This window comes from Xiphophorus maculatus, chromosome 9, assembly GCF_002775205.1.
Source record: "Xiphophorus maculatus strain JP 163 A chromosome 9, X_maculatus-5.0-male, whole genome shotgun sequence".
Lineage (NCBI taxonomy): Eukaryota > Metazoa > Chordata > Actinopteri > Cyprinodontiformes > Poeciliidae > Xiphophorus > Xiphophorus maculatus.
The window spans coordinates 27,347,707-27,369,765 of record NC_036451.1 but is presented as its reverse complement, the minus strand read 5'-3'; the positions used below and the strand labels follow the sequence as shown (position 1 = coordinate 27,369,765).

Here is a 22,059-nt window from a genome sequence, read left to right as displayed (position 1 = left end):
AACACCATTTCAGTTTCTGTACATAAAACAAACATATTTTTCACATCTCAACGCCCTTTACAAGACACATTGGATTCATATTCACATGGTTTGATTCAAGTTCAGTCGCTGTCACATAATGTTTTCAAATTCACCTTAGAATGGCAACTGGAAGAAAGAAGTCTATCAAAGAAATAATGGCAGCAATTATTCGCCCTGAGCTAGCATGGGGGCACAGTGGAAAGGAACAACTCCAGTCTTTCATCAAGGAGAGAAACAGATAAACAAGTAATACAAACTCTGGGACGAAGAAGGAGAGTATAAACATAGTAGCAGTAGTAGGTTCATCAACAGCAGCAGAAGTGCTGCAACATGCTGAGATCTGGATGAACTGAACGTCACATTGTGTGGGAATAAAGCAGCTGCTACAGGTCTGATGGTTATAGTTGTTGACATAGTTGCAATTAAAGCAGCAACGGTTTAAGACTCGAAAGCAGCCTGCATAAACAGAAGAGGAATGTTGATGTCACACAGCAGCGCTATGGTTACAGAGGTAAAAATAGACGCCGCCATCTAAGGAATTATTTAAACACTAATAAGAGCCAACAGCATCGTCCTAATATTAAGTTGAAGGAAGCAAAAAATAAATAAATAAATAACACAAGTAATAATCTGCAGAGCATTAACTGCAACGTCTGTAGAGAAGTCTATTTGGACACACAGCTGGAAGCAGGAATGGTGGGGTTGCAATGTGTAATTATAACAGTTATTATTTTCAGCCGCTGTTTATGACCAGATTTACTGCATCTGGCTTCTGTTGGTGCAGAAATGTTACACATGTCTCATATTAATGACGTAAAAGTCAGATTAAATGCAACATTCAGACTGCAGGCGCTTTGAAAACTATCAGACATGTATCCAGTTTAGTGCAACATATGGAAGTGATACAGAGCTGATTTTCTTTCTAGGCTTTTGAGAGGTTAAAATTTAAATTGGGACATTTCTTGAAATTCCCCATCCTATTTCTTGAAAAAATAGGATGGGGCATTTGAAGCCGTAGTCTATCCGACTCTGAACCAAGCACAACTAAACTGTTTTAAACACAAGTCGTTAAAAAAGACTATTCCTGTTCCTCTGCATGCAATAACATTAAGTCGTCCATTTTTATTTTTTTGAAGCTGACAAAACACACTTAGCTTAATAACAACCCACAGAGCAGCTAAATGGAAGATCTCTGAGCCATGGACTATGTCAAAGAAAGGACATGTGAAGATAATTCAATTTACAGTAACAGCTTTACCAAGAGATGTTCCACAGATGCACACGGCTATAAATATCCTGCAGATGCTACTGTATGTGACAACTCCCACAATGCCACTGAGCACAGACAGATTATGAGTCAAACGGCGACCCGGCTACTGTCACAAACTATCAGCGTCTCATACTAAAAATTAAACATAGCAATAATATCAATGGTATCTAAAAGGTAATACCCAATTTGTCCCACATTCATTGTGAATGTAAATTATTTGTCATGATATATATATATATTTTAAATGCCTGTAAGGCATGAGAAGATGGGAGTGTGTGTGAGACTGTTAACCAAGTAACAAACATTAAGAGACCTACTTTCATCTATGGTCCTTCTATGACGCCATGGCAACACTCATATAAGAGTGAAAGGATGTTTTAATCATCATCCATCATCATCAAAAAAAAAAAAAATCTTAAGTATGAGAGAAAAGAGGCACCCAGCTGCTACTTCTGCATCTGTGCTCAGAGCTCCTTCAGGACACACCATGCAGGGTTTGGCTATTGAGAGCCTGTGAATGTGACAACCATCCTTTGAATTTAAAGTGATTTCAAACCTGTTTTGGACTATAAATACTGTACAAAAAAAATCGTAATAATAAGCTGTGGCTCGTCCTCGTCTCTTCTGCTGTGTTTCCAAAGTGAATCGCCTGAAGACGTGTGACTGCGTGCATCACTGACGTTTGTCTTAAAGTCTGTTACAGTTACATTACATTATTTAATCCATAAGGTATAACCACAGTAACAAAGTTATTGGTTATAGTTGTATTGCTGATAATCCAAGTCTGTTGTCTTTTGATGTTTCCTTTTAAGGGGACATATCATTCAAACACTTTTTTAGCCTCTAAATACATTTGTTGTGTAGAAGTCTCTAGGAGTGCAGAAAAGTTGAATTTAGTCTCTTCCGTTGCCTTGTAAATGTTTAAATTCTGTTTGGGACACATTTTTCCATCTGTTCAGTTTTCTCTATTCTCTTTTACGCTTTTTGAAATATAATGTCACTAGACAAAGTCAATAGCATTCAGCTAACCAATTTTACGAATCCACTCGTGTTATTTTTCACAGTAGGTTTGTAGTCCAAGTTCAAGGATGTGGAAGCTACAATTGGATAAGTAAAAATCCTCGGCTGTTGGATGTATTAAACCACATAGTTCATTACAAAGTTCTCCAGAATCAGAACCTCTTTGAAGTGCCTGTATACATGTTATTTCCAGTGGGGTCAGTCCAATTTGTTTCTTTAAAGCACTTTAAAGATGAATGCTTTAGCAACCTCCACCAGTATCAAGAGGGATTTGCCAAAAGACTTTGTCTGACTGAGGCGTCAGCTCCTTCTGACTAAGGAAACGACGGACACAGTAAAGCAGTAAGCTGCTAATAACGCTGCTAAAATGACAACAAACTTTATTTTAGACATAAATGTGCTGACATGACGTCTTGACTATTGTTTTGCTAGGTCCCTTTTGCTTGTGTTAGCACTGTGCGCTAGCTATTAGCTCCTTGAAGACGTAACCATACTTCGTATTTTGAATAGTATTATTACATAAAAAGTTTGCTTTGTTTTTGCTGGTTTTGTCATGGGGAGAGCACATGATCCAAATGCACTCAGTGACATTCTTAGCTTTAGCGTGAGCTAACTCGTCAACTGTGTTGAGGCCTTGTTTACAACATGTCTTCATTCATATTATATATAATATTATGTTCATTTTTCTGGCTTGTAGATGTAAAAAGTCTTAAGTTGTTGACGTCTTTTAATCAATTTTACGAATACAATCTTTCTGCACTGCTAGTTATCAAACTACAAATATGGCTTAAGGTGGAGTGGAACCCTCTGCAACCCGGAGTTGAATTTAAAGAGACGGCACCAAAACGAGTTGCTCTCAGATGCAGAACAGAGGTAAAAGTCGGGCCTGTGGGGCCACAAATATGAAGAATTCAGACCAAAGCATTGCAGTTCCACTTCACACAGACCACAGAGGAATGGTTTAGATGTGAAAAGGCAGGATTTCACAGCGTGATATGTTCACTTTAAAATGCATATCAAGTACAAAGAAAGTTTTCAGTGGCTTTCCTTAAAGTTGTTAAATTGTAATCACTGAAAAGAACTGGGATCAAAGGCAGCATTTGTCTGATTTCACAGCTTTTTGAATCGCATTCTGGATTCTGTTGCTGCGGGCGCTTTTTGCTCAACACGGATTGGTGGAGCTGCAGGAATGAAAGTTGCATTGGCAAAAAATTAAATAATAAAAAAAAAAGACCAGAAATATCATGATATAAAAACCTGCATTTCACTTTCTAGTTTTATCATGTTTCAAGCGCAGTGATACTTGTACAACATCAGCCATTCATTTACATGAACAGCCTGGATTAGGAGCCCACAGTAGAAACACACACAGCTAATAGCTGCAGTAAAAAAGAACTTTCTGGAAAATAAATTTTTAAGGGAAAAACATTCTGGAACGAAAAAGATGAGACACACCAAAAACCTTGTGAATTACTGCGTCAAGGCTGGAAAGGCCTTTGTTTAAGACAGTAGTGTCCAAACCAAGAGAGTTAGAATGGTGCAATCTCCTGGGGCCTGGAACAATTGCTCTTGTCAAATAAAAATTTACAAATAACTACGTTGTGCCTTTTTCAATTTTTAGATTTTATTTTTCAAAAAACTAAGCACACAGGATTTTGTTAAGAATTTTTACATTTTTTTAATGGATCTTTAACTCAATGTAGACCCCAAACATAAAAAGGTCTGGCGTGACTGAGTTATTATAACACAGGTCTACAGTCTTTTAAAATGTTAAAAGTGACTGTTGTCCTTTTTGGGGCAGAATGTTTTTATTTTAGCCTCAAGCTAAGGGGGTTTGTGGGTCAAGCCTGAGTAATAGTTGTTGGATGTTTGTGGTTCCTTATAATACAAATTTCAGATGAATGCAATAAATGAGAAAAAATTTGAGTTGTACATAATATTATTTTATTTTAATGTTGATTTGCTCCAATCTAAAATTGCAATCAGAAGGCCACAGAAAATCATTCAGTGGACCACAAATGGTCCCTAAGCCGCACTTTAGACACCACTGATTTAAGAAGATCTTACACTTGGAAAAAAAACGTCAGTTCGGGATTTTTTCAGAATACTTAAATAATTAAAATTTATATGTTTTACTTGGCTGAAATCTAATAAACAAAAAGATTGACACCATAGTTGCATGGTACACAACAGAGTTTCAGTTGAAATATTAAAGGATCAGTGAAGGGAAGAGAACAGAGCCCACTGTGAACGCTCCCCTCGCTGGTTGCTAAGCAGTTAATGTGTTCTGCACTCAACAGCCTTCTCACATATGACACATTCTCTTCACAGAGAGGTTGCAACACCTTCATCCCTGCCATATGAGTTATGTGAGGAGATTCACACGTGCATCAAGGCAAGGGGAGGGGAGCGGTTTCTTTGTTGCTTTTTTTTTTTTTAAATAATACTCCGTACCTGCAGAGGTGGAGAGGCTAACTAGAAACATTTTCCGAAGGTCTTTGTGACCAGAGCAGTGACGCACGGAGGAGCTCCCCAGAGGCCGAGTGAGGAATTTGAGTCGAGGGACAGACAGAAGGAGGGGGCCTGGTGGCTGAGTTAAACCATGCTACGGTCTGCACCAGTGGTAACCCAGGCAACATGGATGAATCCACTTCAACACCAACAGCCCAGTCGCACCAGACTGCCAGAAAACAGATCCCTGGTGAAAAACATCAGACCCAAACTTAAGCGAGTTCTCAGTCACAGTCACACGCGCACACACACGCACGCACACACACGCCTGCCCGTTTACAGAAAACACACCCACCGAGTAATCCTGCTGACCAACAGCCCCTCCCACATAACTCGGTCTCAGTGTGTCTAAACAACCCTCCCTTTTGTTGTTTGCAGTAAACATCAGAGCTGCTTGTTGGGGGGAAAACAGGATTACACTCTGACCCGATGCTGTGGGAACGGCTGCTCTCCGCTCTGTAAGCTGATCCTGGAGATTCTGCTGGGAAACAAACTGATAACGTAATACCTGTGGAGTCTGGCAGTCAACAACCAGGCCTATGCGCCGCAAAGTTTGCTCATGATGACCGCACATTCTTGGGCCATGTTTGTGTTTCTGGGACGGCAGTCAGGGTTGTGCGACATGGACTTGGAGTTTTATCACAATATTTTGGGGTAAAAACAATAAAAGGGATGATAAAAACTTTTTTTTTCTTTTTCGGGTAACTTTGACTGCATCATGGCCCCTCAAACACAAATAGTGCTTGTGGAAAACCTTCCCATTTGTAACAAGCTTCTTTAGAATTGATTTTGGGGCGTGCCGTGGTGGCGTAGGGGACAGCGCCACCCATATTTGGAGGCCTAGGTTCCTCGACGCGGCCGGCGCAAGTTCGACTCCCGGACCCTGCGACATTTGCCACATGTCTTCCTTCCCCCTTCCTGTCAGCCTACTTGTGTATAAAGGGACACTGGAGCCCACAAAAAAAAGAATTGATTTTGAACCATAACAAAGAAAACATGGATTAATATTGTGATATGTAACGATGGCACTTGACAAAATGTAATGTTTCAATTGTTCACTGTGTTTCTGACTTTGCATTTTTATGTTTTTACAATGTAAAGCACTTTGAACTGCCTTGTGTGCTATACAAATAAACTTGATTGATTAATTGATTGTGTGATTTGCACAACAGTAGCTGCTCTGAATCATATTTTCAAATGTACTGATATTTGATACTCTCATTGAATAAACGGTGGCGAAAGTAGGAAAACTAATAATCCCGACAATATGGAGGTTTATTATTTTTGGGACGATTTTAAACATTCATTGGAATTTAGAGTAAAGGTGATAAATTAAAAATCGTTCTCATGATGAGCAATTTATCACGATAAATGACAGACGATATGGAAACTCCACAAACCTAAATGGCAGCACTCCTCCGTTCACTCCTCCCTGTGTAGAATAATAAAATTAGAACTATAATACATTTGGACAAATCAAGTAATAGCTGTTGCAGTTTTTCTCAATTGCTTTGGGGCATTTCTCAAGTCACACTCAACATTTGCATTTCTCAAAGCAATTTGTACAAACAGCAAAACATCAGCACTGTTTACCTGCAAAAAGCCAGTCTCTTTCCCAAAGTTCTTAGTTCATCTCGCAAAGTCAACGTTTCATTTTGTACGGAAAAGACAGTCGAACCGATTAGTCACGTTGTCAATACCGCGGTGTACTTTGAAGGAGTGTTCTGACGTAAACTATGGATGGAGTTATGGTGGATGACAAGTGTTGTAAATTGTAATTATAGGAGTTCAATGGCAAGAGACTGGACAAGATTCACATTCACATTTTTACTGCAAATTGTTGACAGTGTATGTCATTGTGATTCAGTAAGGAAAAGATAGAACTGCAGAGTACAAAGAAAGAAACAGTAGAAATGGGAACATAAGACCTCCTCTCTGAAGAACGCTCTGCATGCAGCCTTCCAAAGCAAGACTAGAAAAACATCCCAAACGTCGACCAAGGGGTCAAACTGGGGGCTTTGGAAGTAGCATTTACCGTGAAATTGTGATATGTGAATAAACTGATTTGAACTGAATTATGGAACACTTGTAATCACTTTTATCATTCTCTAAATGTTTCATTTTACTCAGTTACTTTTATTTCCAAATGTGTCAGGGAGAAGAATCGTCTCCTGTTTATAGAGAAAGGCCATTCTAATGGGATGTTTTCCCTTCTGATCTTCTTCAATCAATTCACTGAATCTGTGTTTAGTAGAAGAGAAGAGACACAAAAATTGGTGCAAAATCCTCCCATCTGCTGGACTTTACAACCCTGGATGAGCCTGCATGCATTTAATGGTATCTGCTTTGTGAATCTGGTGCGAAAACAAGGAAAGCAGCTACAGTTGCAAAAAAAAAAAAAGAAAGAAAAAAAACGAGGTTCACTACAGGACTGTATTCACTACAGTTATGATGATGTCATATTTCCTGAAGTTTCTAGATTTGTCTTGTCATTTGAGCACAGAGCCACTGATAGAGTCCAAAGTGAATGTCACTCTGAGTAGTGAAGGCAAAACATTCAGGAGGAATATTTCGGTCAATATTTCGGAGTCTTTGCACCAAGATACTCTGAACTGAACAACAACAGTCACCGTACTGCATTTATTCTTAAATATCTTATTGGTATTTGGAGCAACAGCACAAAACACGCCTCTGGCTCTAACCTCCCAGTTATTACATAGCTTTTGTAAATATGCTTAAGGTTTGATACCGTTGTCCACCCTAACCAGCTGTAAAGCTACTGACTTCTAATCAAACACATCTACATAATATTTTAATAGTTCGCTTGTTAATCCATAAAAAAAAAAACTTTAACTCCCAAGGCACCGTTCTGCCTCTTATTAACAGAATGTCTGCCATCGCTGGGTTAGGAAAAAAAACAAAATATTATTATTCTTTGTGCTGCTGATACTCACCTGTGGTCTGTTTTGATGCGAAGTTTAGGGATTTTTAAACTCCAACCATGAAATATTCCGAGCTGGTCTCCTTCCCGTCCGCCTGAAAACTTTCCCGGTGATTAAAACACGTTCAGTTGGTGTCGGAGCGAAGCAGACAGACGGTGGGCGCAGACGGGCTTCAGCCGCTGGCCGCTGCTGCTGAGCTGTGGGCTGGGCTGCACGCTGTCCGGAGCGTACAACACTGCCCCCTGCTGGTAGCTCCGTCCGACTGAGAAGGAACCAAACAGGATCAAAGCGTCTAATCCGTCCATCCATTTTCTTACATCCTTGTCCCTAGTGGGCCGGGAAGTGCTGGTTCCTATCTCCAGCTAACGTTCCGGAAGTTACCATGGGCCTCTGGACTGCCTCTCTGGTGAATATTTTGTTCCTTGATCTTCAAGATACTTTCAAATTTTTGTTCAAAGAAATCTTTATTATCTTTACTATGCATAAATTACAATTGTGCTTCACTTCCTTTTATGAAGTTTGCTATGATAATGTAGACTTCTGGGAAACAAACAAAAAAAACTGTATTCTGAGAAAGAAGTATTTTTTTCTGAATGTACGGAAAAGGATTAGGGCCAATGAAAAAGTTTGATTTTCATTGGCCCTAATCCTTTTCCGTACATTCAGAGTGGGAACAACAACCACAGCAGGAACAAAACACACATTTTAACAACCTGCTTAAATGAAAGGCTCGTCTTTTTACTTGGGGGCTGGGAGAACATTGTCTCCCATTTCTTGGTTCTAGTATCAGATTCGCCACATCTGTCATTAAAGGAAAGAGAGAAAAGAGGTGAGTAAAAAAAACGATGCCTTTATTGCTGAAAGAATACAACTTTGTAATAAACTCAAGTGAATGTGTATCACAACATTGTTTTCTTGTCTTTACAGTTAGAATTGACCAAAGTCACAATGCTAGATACTGCACCCAAAGAGAAGTAACAAAATTCAGCCTGGATATGAAAGCATCTTGCAAAGTTAGACGTTAATATTCCTCAACATCGTTTACACTGATCTGGAGTCAGCACAGGGAATCCCAGTCGCGCCTGCACCTTTAAAAACAAACTCTGGGCTTCTTAGACTTTGGTTCTAGGTGACAAAAATATTCTCTCTCAAAGGTGTAGCTAATTAGCAATACTGTGGTGGTTCAAGGAAGAACAAAAATGACACAAAGTTTTCAAGAGAAAAAAGGAGCTAAAAATTAAACAAAACTTCCATTTATTTCTTTACATAACAGAATAAATTTATATTCACAACCCCTCAAACAATCCTCTGTTGAACAAATATACCAAAGAGGGGGGGGGGGGGGGGGGATTCCTGGTTGGAAAAAAATTACCATCAAATATTTAATAAAGAGGAAGAAGATGCTGGAATCATTCACAAGTAGTTTCCCTAAACCACCAAATGTCACTGAGTCACAAGTCATCTGGCGCAGCACCAGAGGGCGTCAAACTAACCATGGAGAGACCCTCAGCAGTGTGTGTATTCAGCGTGTTCAGAACACATCCACAAACCTACAAAACAAGAAAATTAAAGATCGTTTAAACCGAAGCAACTAAAACCGGGAGGGGTGGGTTTAAAGTCATTTTCATAAACATTAACAGTTCTTTCTATTGGTTTTCAGGTACTGGTGTCTGGAGAGGGGGTCTGTCTTTAAATCCCCCCTTTCATCTGTTCCTGTTCATTCCCAATGTGAGTTTTCCAGTGCTCAAAGAAGTCCTGCGTCTCTGTTGACGAGTGCTCTGGGAGCCGTGTGTGTCCTCCACGCCGTCCCGGGACAGAACCTGGACAGGTCGAAAAGCCTGTGACCTGGGATCACATGTCGTCCTCGTCGTCTTCATCCTGGGACGAGCTGGCCTGCTGCGCCACGCTGGCAGACGCCGCGGCCATCTGCGCCTGCTGAGCGGCCTGCTGCATCTGCAGCCACTCCTGCTGGGCCAGCTCCGCCTGCTGCTGCCGAGCCTGCAGGGGGCGACATGGGGACAGAGTTCATCTGAAGGCAGAAAAACCACTTGATAATTTAGTTAAAAAATTTATTTATCCCAAAGTGGAAATTAAATGTTGTCATAACTCATATCATCTAAGCTTCTTCAAAAGGTCGCTGTGGATGTCGATGGTGTGAGCAGGAAGGATCACCAGTAGCAGTCAGTCTCACAACGAATCCAAAGAGGCCTCTGACTGAAGACTGCTGCTGTATTTCTCCTGACTGTCATGACATGCTAACCGATCCATTTCTGAGTGATATTACATAGTAGGACTGTTGTAGACAATTATTTTTGGTAATATATTGACTATTCTTATCAGTAATTGAATAGCTACATAAGCTAATAAAATAAACATATGAAAGAGAAAATGCTTGTAAAAGACAACTTGGATCTTTTTTTCCCCCTTCTTTCCGTTCCTCAATCGTCTCCTCCATAGCTGCTACTAGCGCTTAGCATTTGGTCAACAGCTCATTGGCTGAAGTGAGAGCGTTGCTAAACACAGAATAGCCATTCAGCCGGAACACAACGCGCTGAATAGTAAAACAGTTTATTGGAGCCTCGAGGAAGAAAATTTATCTCGTGAAATTTTAATAATTGATCTCCTCAGATCATTCCATGACTTTTTACAGCCTGATTCCATAGCAACATATCCAGAATATTCCTTGTTCAGCAGATCACATTTGGATTTTGTTTTCTGTTCATATTAATAAATAGAGAAATGTATGTTTTAACAAAGTAGGAAATTCTGCCATTTTTGCCATGTCAACAGAAACAGCAACAAAACATGTTCAGTGAAGATTAGAGTTGTGCTTTGTTGCATAAAAGCAGACAACTTTGTAATTCCTTCATTTTCTTTAGGATTCAAAATCTCAAATAACCTGCATCACACTTTTTCTTTAAGGTCTTGCAGACCTTTAAGGACAAAACAAAACATCCGACTTGATCAAAACTGAAAGTGGTAGAAGAGACGGTAAGAAAACCAGAAAGACACTGCAGCAGAGGAGGCACGCTGCTAAAGGAAGGCTACGTTCACACAGCAGGTCTTTAAGCTCAAATATGAATTGTTGCGTGTCTGTTCATACAAATAATTAAATATGACCAAAATCACACCCTTGTGTGAACAGTTTATGACATCAAAGCGAGCCCCATGCAGAAAAAAGAAACGTAGCCGTCACACAGCAGTGCTGTTTTTATGGAAGCAAAAACGGACGCCACCATCCATTTAAAGCTATTCAGCAACAGGAGACGACAATATTGTCAAAAATTGGAACATGAAGGAAGCTGATGAAAAGAAAGCACAGCTAATAGCGATGGCCTTGACTGCAGCTTCAGTAGAGAAATCTGTGTGGGTGTGTGGTCAGAAATAAGAATGGTGGGATTCAGATGTGATGCACTTCACTGACAGACGTCTTTTGTAATTTCAGAACTATAATTTTGAGCCACTGATTGCCTCTGGATTTACGGCAGGTGGTTTCTACTGGTGCAGAAGTATGATGACGTGTCTCATGTAAATGTCGTAAAAACCTGATTAAAAGCACCACGACCTCTCACACTATGAAAACCATCACATACGTATCCCAATTAATACCACTCAGGGAAGTGGCATAAAGAATTTGTTTGAAAGGTGAAAAGATCAGAATTGGGCCGTTCAGACTGCTGTGATAAAGCTGGATACGATATGATACGAATGATCAAAATTGTTTTTTTATAAGTATGATTTGTGCCGCATTCGCTTGCTGTGTGAATAAGTATGTTTCTGAGCAAATCTGACTAAGTTTATGTCTGTCTTTTGGAGCGCGTGTGTTTTGATCAGAACATGGATGTGTGAGGATAAACAGAAGGGAACAGGAAGCATCTTCAAAATAAAAAAGGCTGTCACAGGATTTAAACATAATATCAACATGCTCTAAGAATAACATCACTTCCTGGCTGTGATGCAAACTCAGGTAGACTTCTCCACTAGACTTCATTGTTAAACAGGGCGATCATCCTGCTTTCCACAACAGGAACTTATGCAAATAACCCACACAACCAGGGGTATGAAACGCTTTGTTTTTTACCTTTGCAAATAACTCCTGCTGCTGCCTAAGCAGCTCTTCCTCGGGGATGCCCAGGTTCTCCAATCGGGAGCTAGCCTTCCTCCTTTTCAGAGCCACAGTTTTGCACTCCTGCAGAACGTCTTTTACCTCCGTTATGTACGATGCGAAACCGAGGCTCTCTAGCGCTGCGGTGCGAAAACGAGAGGAGAAAGTGCAGCGATTACTTTCAGTGGTTTAAACCTCGGATCCACGCCCCCTCACAGACGCTAATCCGTAATGCGTGAATCTAGGAGAGCTCTCACCGTTGATGACATGTTCTGGAGAGATGGTCTTCTTGTCTGACTTGTTGCATATTTCGTTGGCTTCGGAGGAGATGAGGTGGATGAACTCCGTGCAGCAGTTCACCACCAGCTCGCGAGCGTCGTTGGCCACTCTTACGTTAGGAAGAGTCTCTTTGATCATCTTGTTGATTGCCGCTCTGGGGATTGTGAGGTCGTCGTCGTTGCCAGAGGAGGAAGCCATCGTGGCCCTGATATTTGTTTTCCTCCCAAATATGAAATAAAAAAAAATTGCAAAAACAAACTCCTCTTCTTGACAGCGCGGGCTAGATTTTGCCCAACTAATTTCCCTCTTGAGTCAAATGAACCCCTGCAGGTTGACTGTACGTCAGTAAGAACACACACGTCATGAAGAGGCGAGACGTTTCCTCTAAGTTAGCTATCCAAACACACGTCCCCCGCCTGGTTTGAGCGCTTTAAAACAGTGGACCGGCTCTGTTAACTTGCATAAAATAAAACAAGGGTATATTAAGCGACACCCCCCGACATACACAACGAAACGACAGCACTACAGGAAAAAAGCTTAACTAGCCAGCTACTAGGCTAGCTAGCAGCGGTGGTCCCAACGCGGAACAGAAATGAAAGCGGCACAGAGCATGGCTACAACTAGGCTAACAATGAGCTCCGAGCGGAGGCGGCTTTGTAAGCAGCCCTTACGAGAATGACGGCAGGAACAAATTCCTCACAGCACAGCAAGTTGCTTTGCATCGTCAAAATAACCGAGCAATATAAATAGGATTAAAGGTTCTAAACATTTATTTAGGATAGTGTATTCTGGGTAACATAAGACTAATTTTGTCCGGATACAACGTCAAATACAGTACCGGAAGTACAGCGTTCCTGTCATGGTTTTTGAAGTAGGACAGCTGTTGCATACTGCCACCTTCCGGACATATGGAAGATAACATATTTTTTTTATTGACTACTTTAATGAATGATGGAGAAGCTCCAATATAACATGACAGGAATTAATTTCAATATTATGTATGACGGTTATGCATGCAGTGACATTTTGCAAAAGAAATTTAATATAAATGCCTATTCTTGTGCGTTTTGTGACTCAGATATAACATATTTTTCATAAATGTCAGGAATGTTTTTGGGGGGTTTTTTGCAAGGATTTCCAAGACTGGATGTAATAAAATATGACTATATTTAAGTTTAATCAACTGAAACATGGTGTTAAATTAATTCAATTTCCGTTGTGCTTTCTTATACAATGTCAATAACGAAATTCTAATTATAAACCTGAATTGTTGCAAAATATAATAAGTTTTATATGACCTAAATTAACAATAATCAGGTTTTTAAGCAGAATTTAAGCGACACTTGAATATATAGAAGTAAAGTCTATAGTCCTGTTTAAACTTGAAATCTACTCTCAGGAAACTGCTTTTCAGAATACAGTGAACCCTCGCTATATCGCGGTTCACCTTTCGCGGTCTCGCTGCTTCGCGGATTTGCATCGTGCATTGTGTTCTGCATTCTGATTGGCTAAACAGTCTTTCCGCTTCTTTTCTACCTGTGTGTCAATAACGTTGCGGGTAATATGTACACGTACGTAAAACAGCTTGCCAAATTTAACATAATCGATGGTGGCATGTCGGTCTATAAGAATTATTTTGCCCCAGAAGAAAAAAGAGCGACAACAGCTACCGATAACTATGTTCTTCTCTCGAAAAAAACACACCTGCACCGCGGGCTTTAGAAGACAAAAACGCGACAGAGCGGAGTCAGGAGGAGCAGTGAAATACAGGTGAATCACTATTTGTCCAACTGCACTTTGTGTTTTCTTTCATAACCATTTTTTCCCGTTCTAATCCAATGACTCGGGTCGCGGTGGGGCGGTGCTGATCTCCGCAATTTGAAGCCTTCATTTCGTATTGATGATTAAAATTATTATTTTTCAGTATAGTAGTTATTTATAAAAAAAAAAAGAAGAAAAAAAAAAAGAAAAACGTTTATATAGTACTTTTATTTGTTAAAAATGCTTGGCCCTGTAAAAAAGGTTTTGTTCTTTGTTTTAAATGTATTATGGAGTATTTCATTGTATAGTAATTGTTAAAAAATTAAGGTTCCTACTTCGCGGATTTCGCTTATCACGGGTTCTTTTTGGAACGTAAAACGAGGGATCACTGTACAGTATACTGTACATGATCGTGGTTGAGAAAATTCAGGTGCAGTAACGCTAGGTGGACAGAGGGTGGCAGTGAATGCGAAGAAACGCCATAATCTACCGATGTAGTCGGCGTGCAAAGTACACAATCTACACAAATTATCTCTGTAAATTAGAATTTCATCAAGAAGTGCATTTTTTTTCAATAAGTCATTTGAAAAACTGAAACTTCTGTATTTTAGATCCATTACAGTGCTTGTTTCTGTTCTGATGTTTAAATGTTCTGTTATTTAATGACCTACAAAATTCTTGAGAAGACCAGCAGTCAACATACCTGCCATAGGAAAGTCACAAAAACTCATGGCTAAAGCAGATGGCTACTCACAGACAGCTGTATTCAAGAATATGAATGGAAAGTTCAGTAGAAGTAAAAGCTGCGGTAGAATGTAGGATGCACAAGTAACAGGAATAATCACAGCTGAAGCAAAGATTATTCAAGAATTTGGGGGAGATTCACAAGACATCAGCTGTGATTGGAGTCAGAGCTTCAAGAGCTATTCAGCCATACCTTAATGTTATGAAATTAACTGCATTATTAAAGCCCATCCATTTACTGAAAAAACAGTGGAACAAAAATGTTCTGCTAGATTCATATCAATAAAGATTATCTCTATCAAACACAGTATTTATGTGCAGCAGCTCTGTTTAGACCTTGAAATACTTTCACTCAATGGCATAAAGACTACTGTAAAGCTAACTTAATTTAACATGACTGTGCGTCAAAGGTCGTGTAAACAGTTAGGCCAGCATACTGCTCAGTGATTCTTCTATATTATATTCTGTATATTGTGTTCCATCGTGTAGAAAACTCCAGAGACATACTTTTTCAGAAATTAATTTATTGCTTTAAAAATGTATGATATTTTAGTTGACTGTTCCATTTGAAATGTTGTTTCACTACAGCAGAAATAGAGCTAAACCTGCGGACAGCTTTGGTTGGTTATATTTCTCACACACATATATACGTACACTCGCACACGCAGAAAGAGATCTGACGTGTCGTTACTAATCCTCTCAGGTACTCTTATCTTTTTCCAAGGTAAAACTCTTGCGACTCCTCCAGCGCAGCAGCTTGAGGAAGTTCAGGCTGGCGTTGAAGACTTTGTCGTGTTCAAACACCATTTTGTAAAACGTTTCGATGGGAAGGTCTCCGTTGGGATCGGCATATTTCAGTGTGGTCATGGGTGTGTAAAGAGTGTTTGTCTGATGGCGGAAAGGAGGATCGTCCATGGTGATAATCCTGTGGGTGTGCTGGAAACAAAACACACACAAGGAAGTTCAACCTACAGGCACTAAGAACTTATAATTTGCAGAAGTATTCACTCCTTCAAACTTGTTTACACATTGTCAACCTCAAATGACAAATGTGTTTTTATTGGGCTTTTATGTGGCAAACCAGCACAGAATGGTGCATAGTTGGAAAGTGGAAGGAAAGAATATGTGATTCTGAAAATGCTTTCTAAGTTGGAAATTGAGAGTTTGTGTTAAATATGGGGAGTGAGAGGATGGGTCAAAATGTAAGACTAGAATTGGGACCATTTCCAGCAATTTTGCTATGAAAATGGTCTTTTTATTGGACAGAGAAAACCCCAGAAAATCTACAACGATGAAGGGCACAGGAAGCAAGGACAGAAGAGCATAAACAAACTGATACCAGGAAAATGCGACAAATGTGGAAGAGGAGAGAGGAGCTAAATTACTAAGGGAGTTCTGGAAATGAAGGGCTGCACAGTGGTGCAGTTGGTAGAACTGTTGCCTTACAGCAAGAAGGTCCTGAGTTGATACCCGTGCTTTTCTGCACGGAGTTTGCATGTTCTCCCTGTGCATGGTGGGTTCTCTCTGGGTACTCCAGTTTCCTCCCACAGACCAAAAACATGACTGTTATTTTAATTGGTCTCTCTAAATTCTCCCTAGGTGTGAGTGTGTGTGTGCATGGTTGTTTGTCATGTCTGTCTCTGTGTTGCCCTGCGACAGACTGGCGACCTGTCCAGGGTGAACCCACCTCTCACCCGGAACGTTAGCTGGAGATAGGCACCAGCACCCCTACCAAACTCACTAGGGACAAGGATGTACAGAAAATGGAGGGATGGATGCTGGAAATGACAAGAAGGGCTAGTTACAGGTGAGTGGGTGCAGCTAGGGAAGGGAGAAGGTACAAGAAGACGAGGAAATAATTAACAGCTGGGATGGGAAGGAGAGTGGTAGGTTGAGGAAGAGATGGAAAAACAAATAAAGAGTATAAAGAGGGGAAAGGAAGCCTGAACAATAACCAGAAATACATACTAATCAAATGAAACAAATCCAAAAGAGAATGAGGATAACTGAACTGTACCAAGAAATAGAAGCAAACAATAAAGAAGTGCTCAAAACAGAAAATAACTGAAAAAAGCCCAAAATGAATCATAAGACTTTGAGCTGCAGGTGTTTGAATGTCTTAACCAGAGAATGGCATTTTCCCATCTTTTTTTGCAAAATATCTCGATTTTAGACAGACTAGATAGTATTGCTGAACATTCATTTTTATGTCTCTTGGTAAGTGTGGTGATATAATCTTTCTTTTATGTGTGATGGTTTGAAAAGTGCTCAGTAAATACAAATACACACTATATGTTTGTGTATATATACACAAACACTATATGTAGTGTACATATATACACTACATGTATATATATATATATAATCAAAGTTGGAAGCCTTCCATCATTTTCTCTCTAATTCACAATTATGCAATACTTTCTGTTGGAGTATTACCTCAGATGGTGTAATTTGTAAAATCACAATTAGCTTTTAGAGGAAAGGTGTATAGCCAGAAAACTGCAATCGGTGCATCTATAGAAACAACATCTTCCAGTTGAACCAACATAAAGATCTAGTACCTCTGCTACATCCTCTGCTGTCTGACCAAGGCTTTCAAAGATCTGCTTGTAGTTCTTCAGGTAGATGTTTGTGAACATGTCTGCAGTCACTTTATCAGCTTTGCTGAGGTCCGTCTTCAGGCCCTCTTCGTAAACCTTACGCTCAAACTCTGTGATCACCGGACCTGGTTCTATCAGGCTGATGCTGGCAAAGAAGTTGAACAAAAGTAGAGTGAAAAAGGTGATATGAAGAAATACTTAACTCGTCACTACCAGTAATCTAATCACGCATTGAGAAACGGATTGGCTCTGTTAGAACCTGCCATGACATAGCGCAGCTCTCATAATTCTGTCTTTGGTTGTTGTGCAGCATGTCTGCACACACGCTCCATTCAAACCTCAGTATTGTTTGCAAGTCTCATCATGTTGACGATGTACTTTGAACTTACTTCAGATTGAACCTCAGGGCTTGAACTGCCAAGCTTTCACAAAAGCCTTCCACTGCAAACTTAGACGCTGCATAGACATCGTTGAACAATATTCCTAAAACAGAGACAAAGAGAGAAACTGTAAGGGAAATGTTTCAAACAACATTGGGACTGAAGATGAGCAGGTCAGTCCCTCCTCACCTTGAATACCCATGACGCTGCTGATGACCACGATATGACCTTTCTTCCTCTTTTTCATATCAGGCAGGATCTCCTTCAGCAGTCGCACAAGCCCGAAGAAGTTGGTGTCCATGACCGTCTTCATCTCATCGATAGACTGGCACTCGATGGGTCCAATCAGTCCCATCCCTGCATTACTGACTGAGACAAGTGGGCAGTAATATTAACCTTTATATTACTGTCTGCATTGTCACACCGTTTTTAGCAATGTTGCCAAGAAGGTCCTTGGTTCAATTTGTGGCCTTTAGTCTTTCTACAGGGAGTTTTCATGACCTCCATGTGTATGAGTGTGTTTTCTCCAGGTACTCTGGCTTCCTCTGACAGTCCAAAAACACGACTGCTAGGCTAACACGTCACTAAACTGCTATTCTGTTGTGTTTGATTGTCTGAATTCAGGGATGTGTGTCTCTTTGTTCCCAAATTGATCAGTCCAGGATGAAGGTGAAGACAGAAGATTTGACGGACGGATGAAATACAATAACCTCAATTAGGATTTCTTGTGTGTTTTCAGTGAACTTTAGGGTTGAATTCACTAGACTGAAACAGACTCTTTCTGAACTTCTAAATGTCTTATATTTTATTTTCTTTCTAGTTTCTGCCCCGTCATGTGGATTCTTCACTTTTTCCACACCCTTAGCCACCTCAACATCCTATTAGATGTAGCTGTGCCTACATCTAATATATGCCAGCCAGGCAGAATATAGTCATTGGTAATAAACTAAATGTCAGCCAGTATCAAATGGCTTCTCTGATTGACATACAGGCACAGTGCAGTTTCCTCCCAACTGCATTGTGCAACTTTCAAATACCATATCTATATAAGGACTGGCAAGATATTTGCAATGTGCTTTGTGTCTCTGGCTGACCACTAATTGCGTAGGGTTGTGTAAGTTTCCTAAACTTCCATTGAGTTCCCAGTAGATGGCAGTGTATGCAGCAGAACTGCAGAGTCCAGAGAAGAAGCCAATGTGCAAATAGATATTAATTGCACATATTGATTTGGTATTGATCCGATAACAATACTGATACCGATACTTTTTATTATTTAAGTTTGACATAAAAAAAAACTTTAGACTTTTAGGTGTTTGTTTTTCTTTTGAATTATTTTGTCAAAACCTGGGAAAAAACGTGGACAAAGTTTATAGGTGTCTAAAAAATACATGATAAACAGAAACAATAGGAAAGCAGAACAAATTTCTGTGCATTTTTTCTAATGTAAAGTACAAAAAAGCCATCATTTGAATGCACATCAAAGCTTTGAGCTAGAGTTGAGAAACTACAATAGAAAAATGAAATAAATTTCAAGAGGAAATCTGAAACTACAGTATTGATCCAATACTGAGGCCCACTTGGAATCAATATTATTGATATTTTTTTATTGATACACCCCCCCTCTGGCATGTACACCATAATCACCTTTACACATGCAGAACAAGAAAACTGTATTGCCTCACTGTGGGACGCACTATTCAAAATCTTGGCACGCATTGTGCAAGAACTGTGTTTTAGTGTTTCTACAGTAAAAAATGTGTGCACAAAATGAGCTTTGAACTTCAAAGCTTCACACCCAGTGTGGGTGTCTTTTGCAGCTGGTGTGTGTTCAGGTGTGTGTGCAGGCTTACTGAGGATGTCCACCCTGCGTTCTGGCAGGCTGTCCACGCAGGCTTTGATGGATTCCTCGCTGCACACATCCAGCTGCTTGAGCTCCAGGGTCCTGCCCAGAGTCCGGTCAGCCGCCTCAACCAGCGGCTCTGCGTTACCCAGGTTTCTCATGGTGGCATAGACTACAGCACACAAAGAAATAGTCCTCTGACAGCAGATCACAGCTGCGTTTCATGCAGGTCTACGTGATATGTAGGATAACATCCTGTTGCATATTTATGATCAGACATACTATGAGTTTATTTTCTAATCAGGCTCCTACTTTGCTGACCAGCAATAATTCAAATGGATAAACTGTGTGATCAACGCAGTGGAAAATTGGCAGCTGTTCAGATCAACTTCATCTGCCTTGTTCTGGATCATGCGATGAGACATTATTCATCCCATTTACTCAGGATAATCCCCAGACCTCAGTGACTTTTCTTCAAAGAGAATACTGTATGAAAACTGTTCACTGGGATATTATGGTAAACAACACAATTAATAAACGCAGGCCTCCACGATCTTGATTATTTAGAATCATAAAATGTTTTTCACCACTGAGTTTTTTTGTGCTCTCTCATTTATTTCTTGCATTAAACAAGGAACCAAATTCCTGAAACTGGAAGGTATGTAAGCCTGTCACAATAATCAAATAATCAATTAATGGCACGATGAATTAAAATGAGCTCAACCATTTCCATTCTGATGATTCACAGTTGTGGTTGTACATGCTGTTTTTCTTCTGTATTATTTATTGTTTGTGTTTGAAGTGTTTTATTTTGGGTATTTAACACATCTTCCATTTCCACTTTTACGTTTTATTCATAAAATTAAAGTTTATTAGTTTTGTGAGAGGGCAAACTTGCATTGCTATGCACTTAATATCTTACCAGAGAATGGTCTCGATGCAACAAGATTGTCATTTATCTCAATAATTACTGGGAATATTTGTTATCCAATTAAATTTGTCACTGCGAACGACCAAGAGGAATGAAATTGACGAAAATATGAATTCATCTTCTAGTTTCTATGCACATTTCAACTGTCTGTTTTGTTATTTATGCTATATAGAAGTTAGAGGGAATTGACTGGAGCACCCAGTCAGCTAAACGAACAGACCCAACACTGCACAAACACAAAATCTTAACAAGTATTTTTGGTCTAGTTTCTAGTGCAAATGTCTTAGTACATTTGAAATAAGACAAAACTAACTAACAAGTGACTAAGCAAGAAACAGGAGCTTGATTTAAGTAAATAAATCCTTAATATTGATGAGAAAGTATTAGTTCCATTGATCACTTATAAGACATTTTTCCCAGGTCATATGAGTGACATAATCTGCCAATGAAACTAATACTTTTTTCACCAATATTGAAGAAGTATTACCTTTAAAAAAGCTGAAAAGTTACGTTTGTTTTGTCTTATTTCAAGCGTTCTAACCTATTTGCACTAGAAACTAGGCCAAAAATACTCGGTTATAATGTGTGTTTTTGCAGTGAACGGCTCAAGACAAAGTTGAAAGAGAAATAATAGAAATAATCTCCTAAATTCCCTTTAAACTAATGAACTGCAATATTTTTCCTTCTCTGTGTTCTTTCTTTTTTTAGGTGCGACCTAAAAACCCCTAAAACACACCTGACCATTTTCAAATTTAACCCAACACATCCAAGCTTTGAGGAGAAGCAGCGAATCGAAACATTTACCCATGAACCTCTTCTTCTCGTCTTTGGCGATCCGGGCCGCCAGAGCCAGGCCGATCCCCGAGGAGCAGCCCGTGATGAGTACCACCTTCTGGTTCATTGTGCCCGCTTTGTTCGCGTTTGTCTCGCAGAATGGAGAACAAAAGGAGCGAGGTGATGTTTGGGGCGCTCTTAAAGCCCACTCCTTAATCCACAGGCCTGCAACTCAGCAGAAGCCTTGTGCGCAGGGCCCGAAGATTACCAACAAGCGTGGCCAGCACATGGTGCAGCTGCACAGGAGGATTTAGGTTAATGATAACACGGCTATTGTCACAGGGAAACCCAGGTGTGGGACAAATCAAAGGCTTGCCAGATGGAACATGGGGTGAGAAAAGAGTTTTATTTTTTTTATTCAATTTTAGGTTAAACATTTATCTTTACAATCTGGGCCAAAATATGCAAAATGTAACGTCCAATTCAAAACTCTACACTGCAAAAACACAAAATTGTACCAAGTATTTCTAACCTTTTTTATAGTGCAAATATCTTAGTGCACTTAAAATATGACAAAACTTACAAGTAACTTGTCAGCAGGATACAGGAGCTTGTTTTAAGTAAATAATTCCTTAATATTAACAAAAAAGTACTACTTCCATTTTAGATTAATTCACTTGTAACAAGGGAAACGTGTCTCGTTACAAGTGAAATAATCTGAGAATGGAATTACTAGATTTTCATCAATATCAAGGAATTGTTCATTTAAAACTATCTGTTATAGCTTGTTGAAAAGTTTCTTGTAAGTTAGTTGTCATATTTCAAGTGTACTAAAATATTTGCACTATAAAGAAGATTAGAAATACTTGGTACAGTTTTGT

At 39.7% G+C, this 22,059-nt stretch overlaps 3 protein-coding genes across 4 annotated transcripts in view; all 3 read right to left on the bottom strand.

Annotated features, from left to right (window-relative positions):
* The window catches only part of LOC102218202 (guanine nucleotide-binding protein G(I)/G(S)/G(O) subunit gamma-12-like), a 37,535-nt gene extending 29,568 nt beyond the window's left edge, over positions 1 to 7,967 (bottom strand). For both annotated transcript variants that reach the window (XM_023339984.1, XM_005805946.2), the window contains exon 1: positions 7,777 to 7,967. The gene's annotated coding sequence lies outside the window, so the exon portion shown is untranslated. The remainder of the gene's footprint in view (positions 1 to 7,776) is intronic.
* Positions 7,968 to 9,098: 1,131 nt separating this feature from the next.
* On the bottom strand, positions 9,099 to 12,987 carry dr1 (down-regulator of transcription 1). Its single transcript, XM_005805947.2, has 3 exons — positions 12,127 to 12,987; positions 11,846 to 12,009; positions 9,099 to 9,762 (listed from the first exon to the last, which is right to left on the bottom strand). Exons 1-3 carry the CDS (start codon positions 12,344 to 12,346, stop codon positions 9,616 to 9,618), a joined length of 531 nt encoding a protein of 176 aa, XP_005806004.1. The 5' UTR covers positions 12,347 to 12,987; the 3' UTR covers positions 9,099 to 9,615.
* A 2,197-nt stretch (positions 12,988 to 15,184) lies between these two features.
* LOC102218710 (retinol dehydrogenase 8-like) lies at positions 15,185 to 22,017 on the bottom strand. Its single transcript, XM_005805948.2, has 6 exons — positions 21,209 to 22,017; positions 19,484 to 19,645; positions 17,823 to 18,002; positions 17,643 to 17,736; positions 17,215 to 17,398; positions 15,185 to 15,589 (listed from the first exon to the last, which is right to left on the bottom strand). The coding sequence occupies exons 1-6, from the start codon at positions 21,303 to 21,305 to the stop codon at positions 15,353 to 15,355; spliced, it is 954 nt and encodes a 317-aa protein (XP_005806005.1). The 5' UTR covers positions 21,306 to 22,017; the 3' UTR covers positions 15,185 to 15,352.
* Between the last annotated feature and the right edge of the window lie 42 nt (positions 22,018 to 22,059).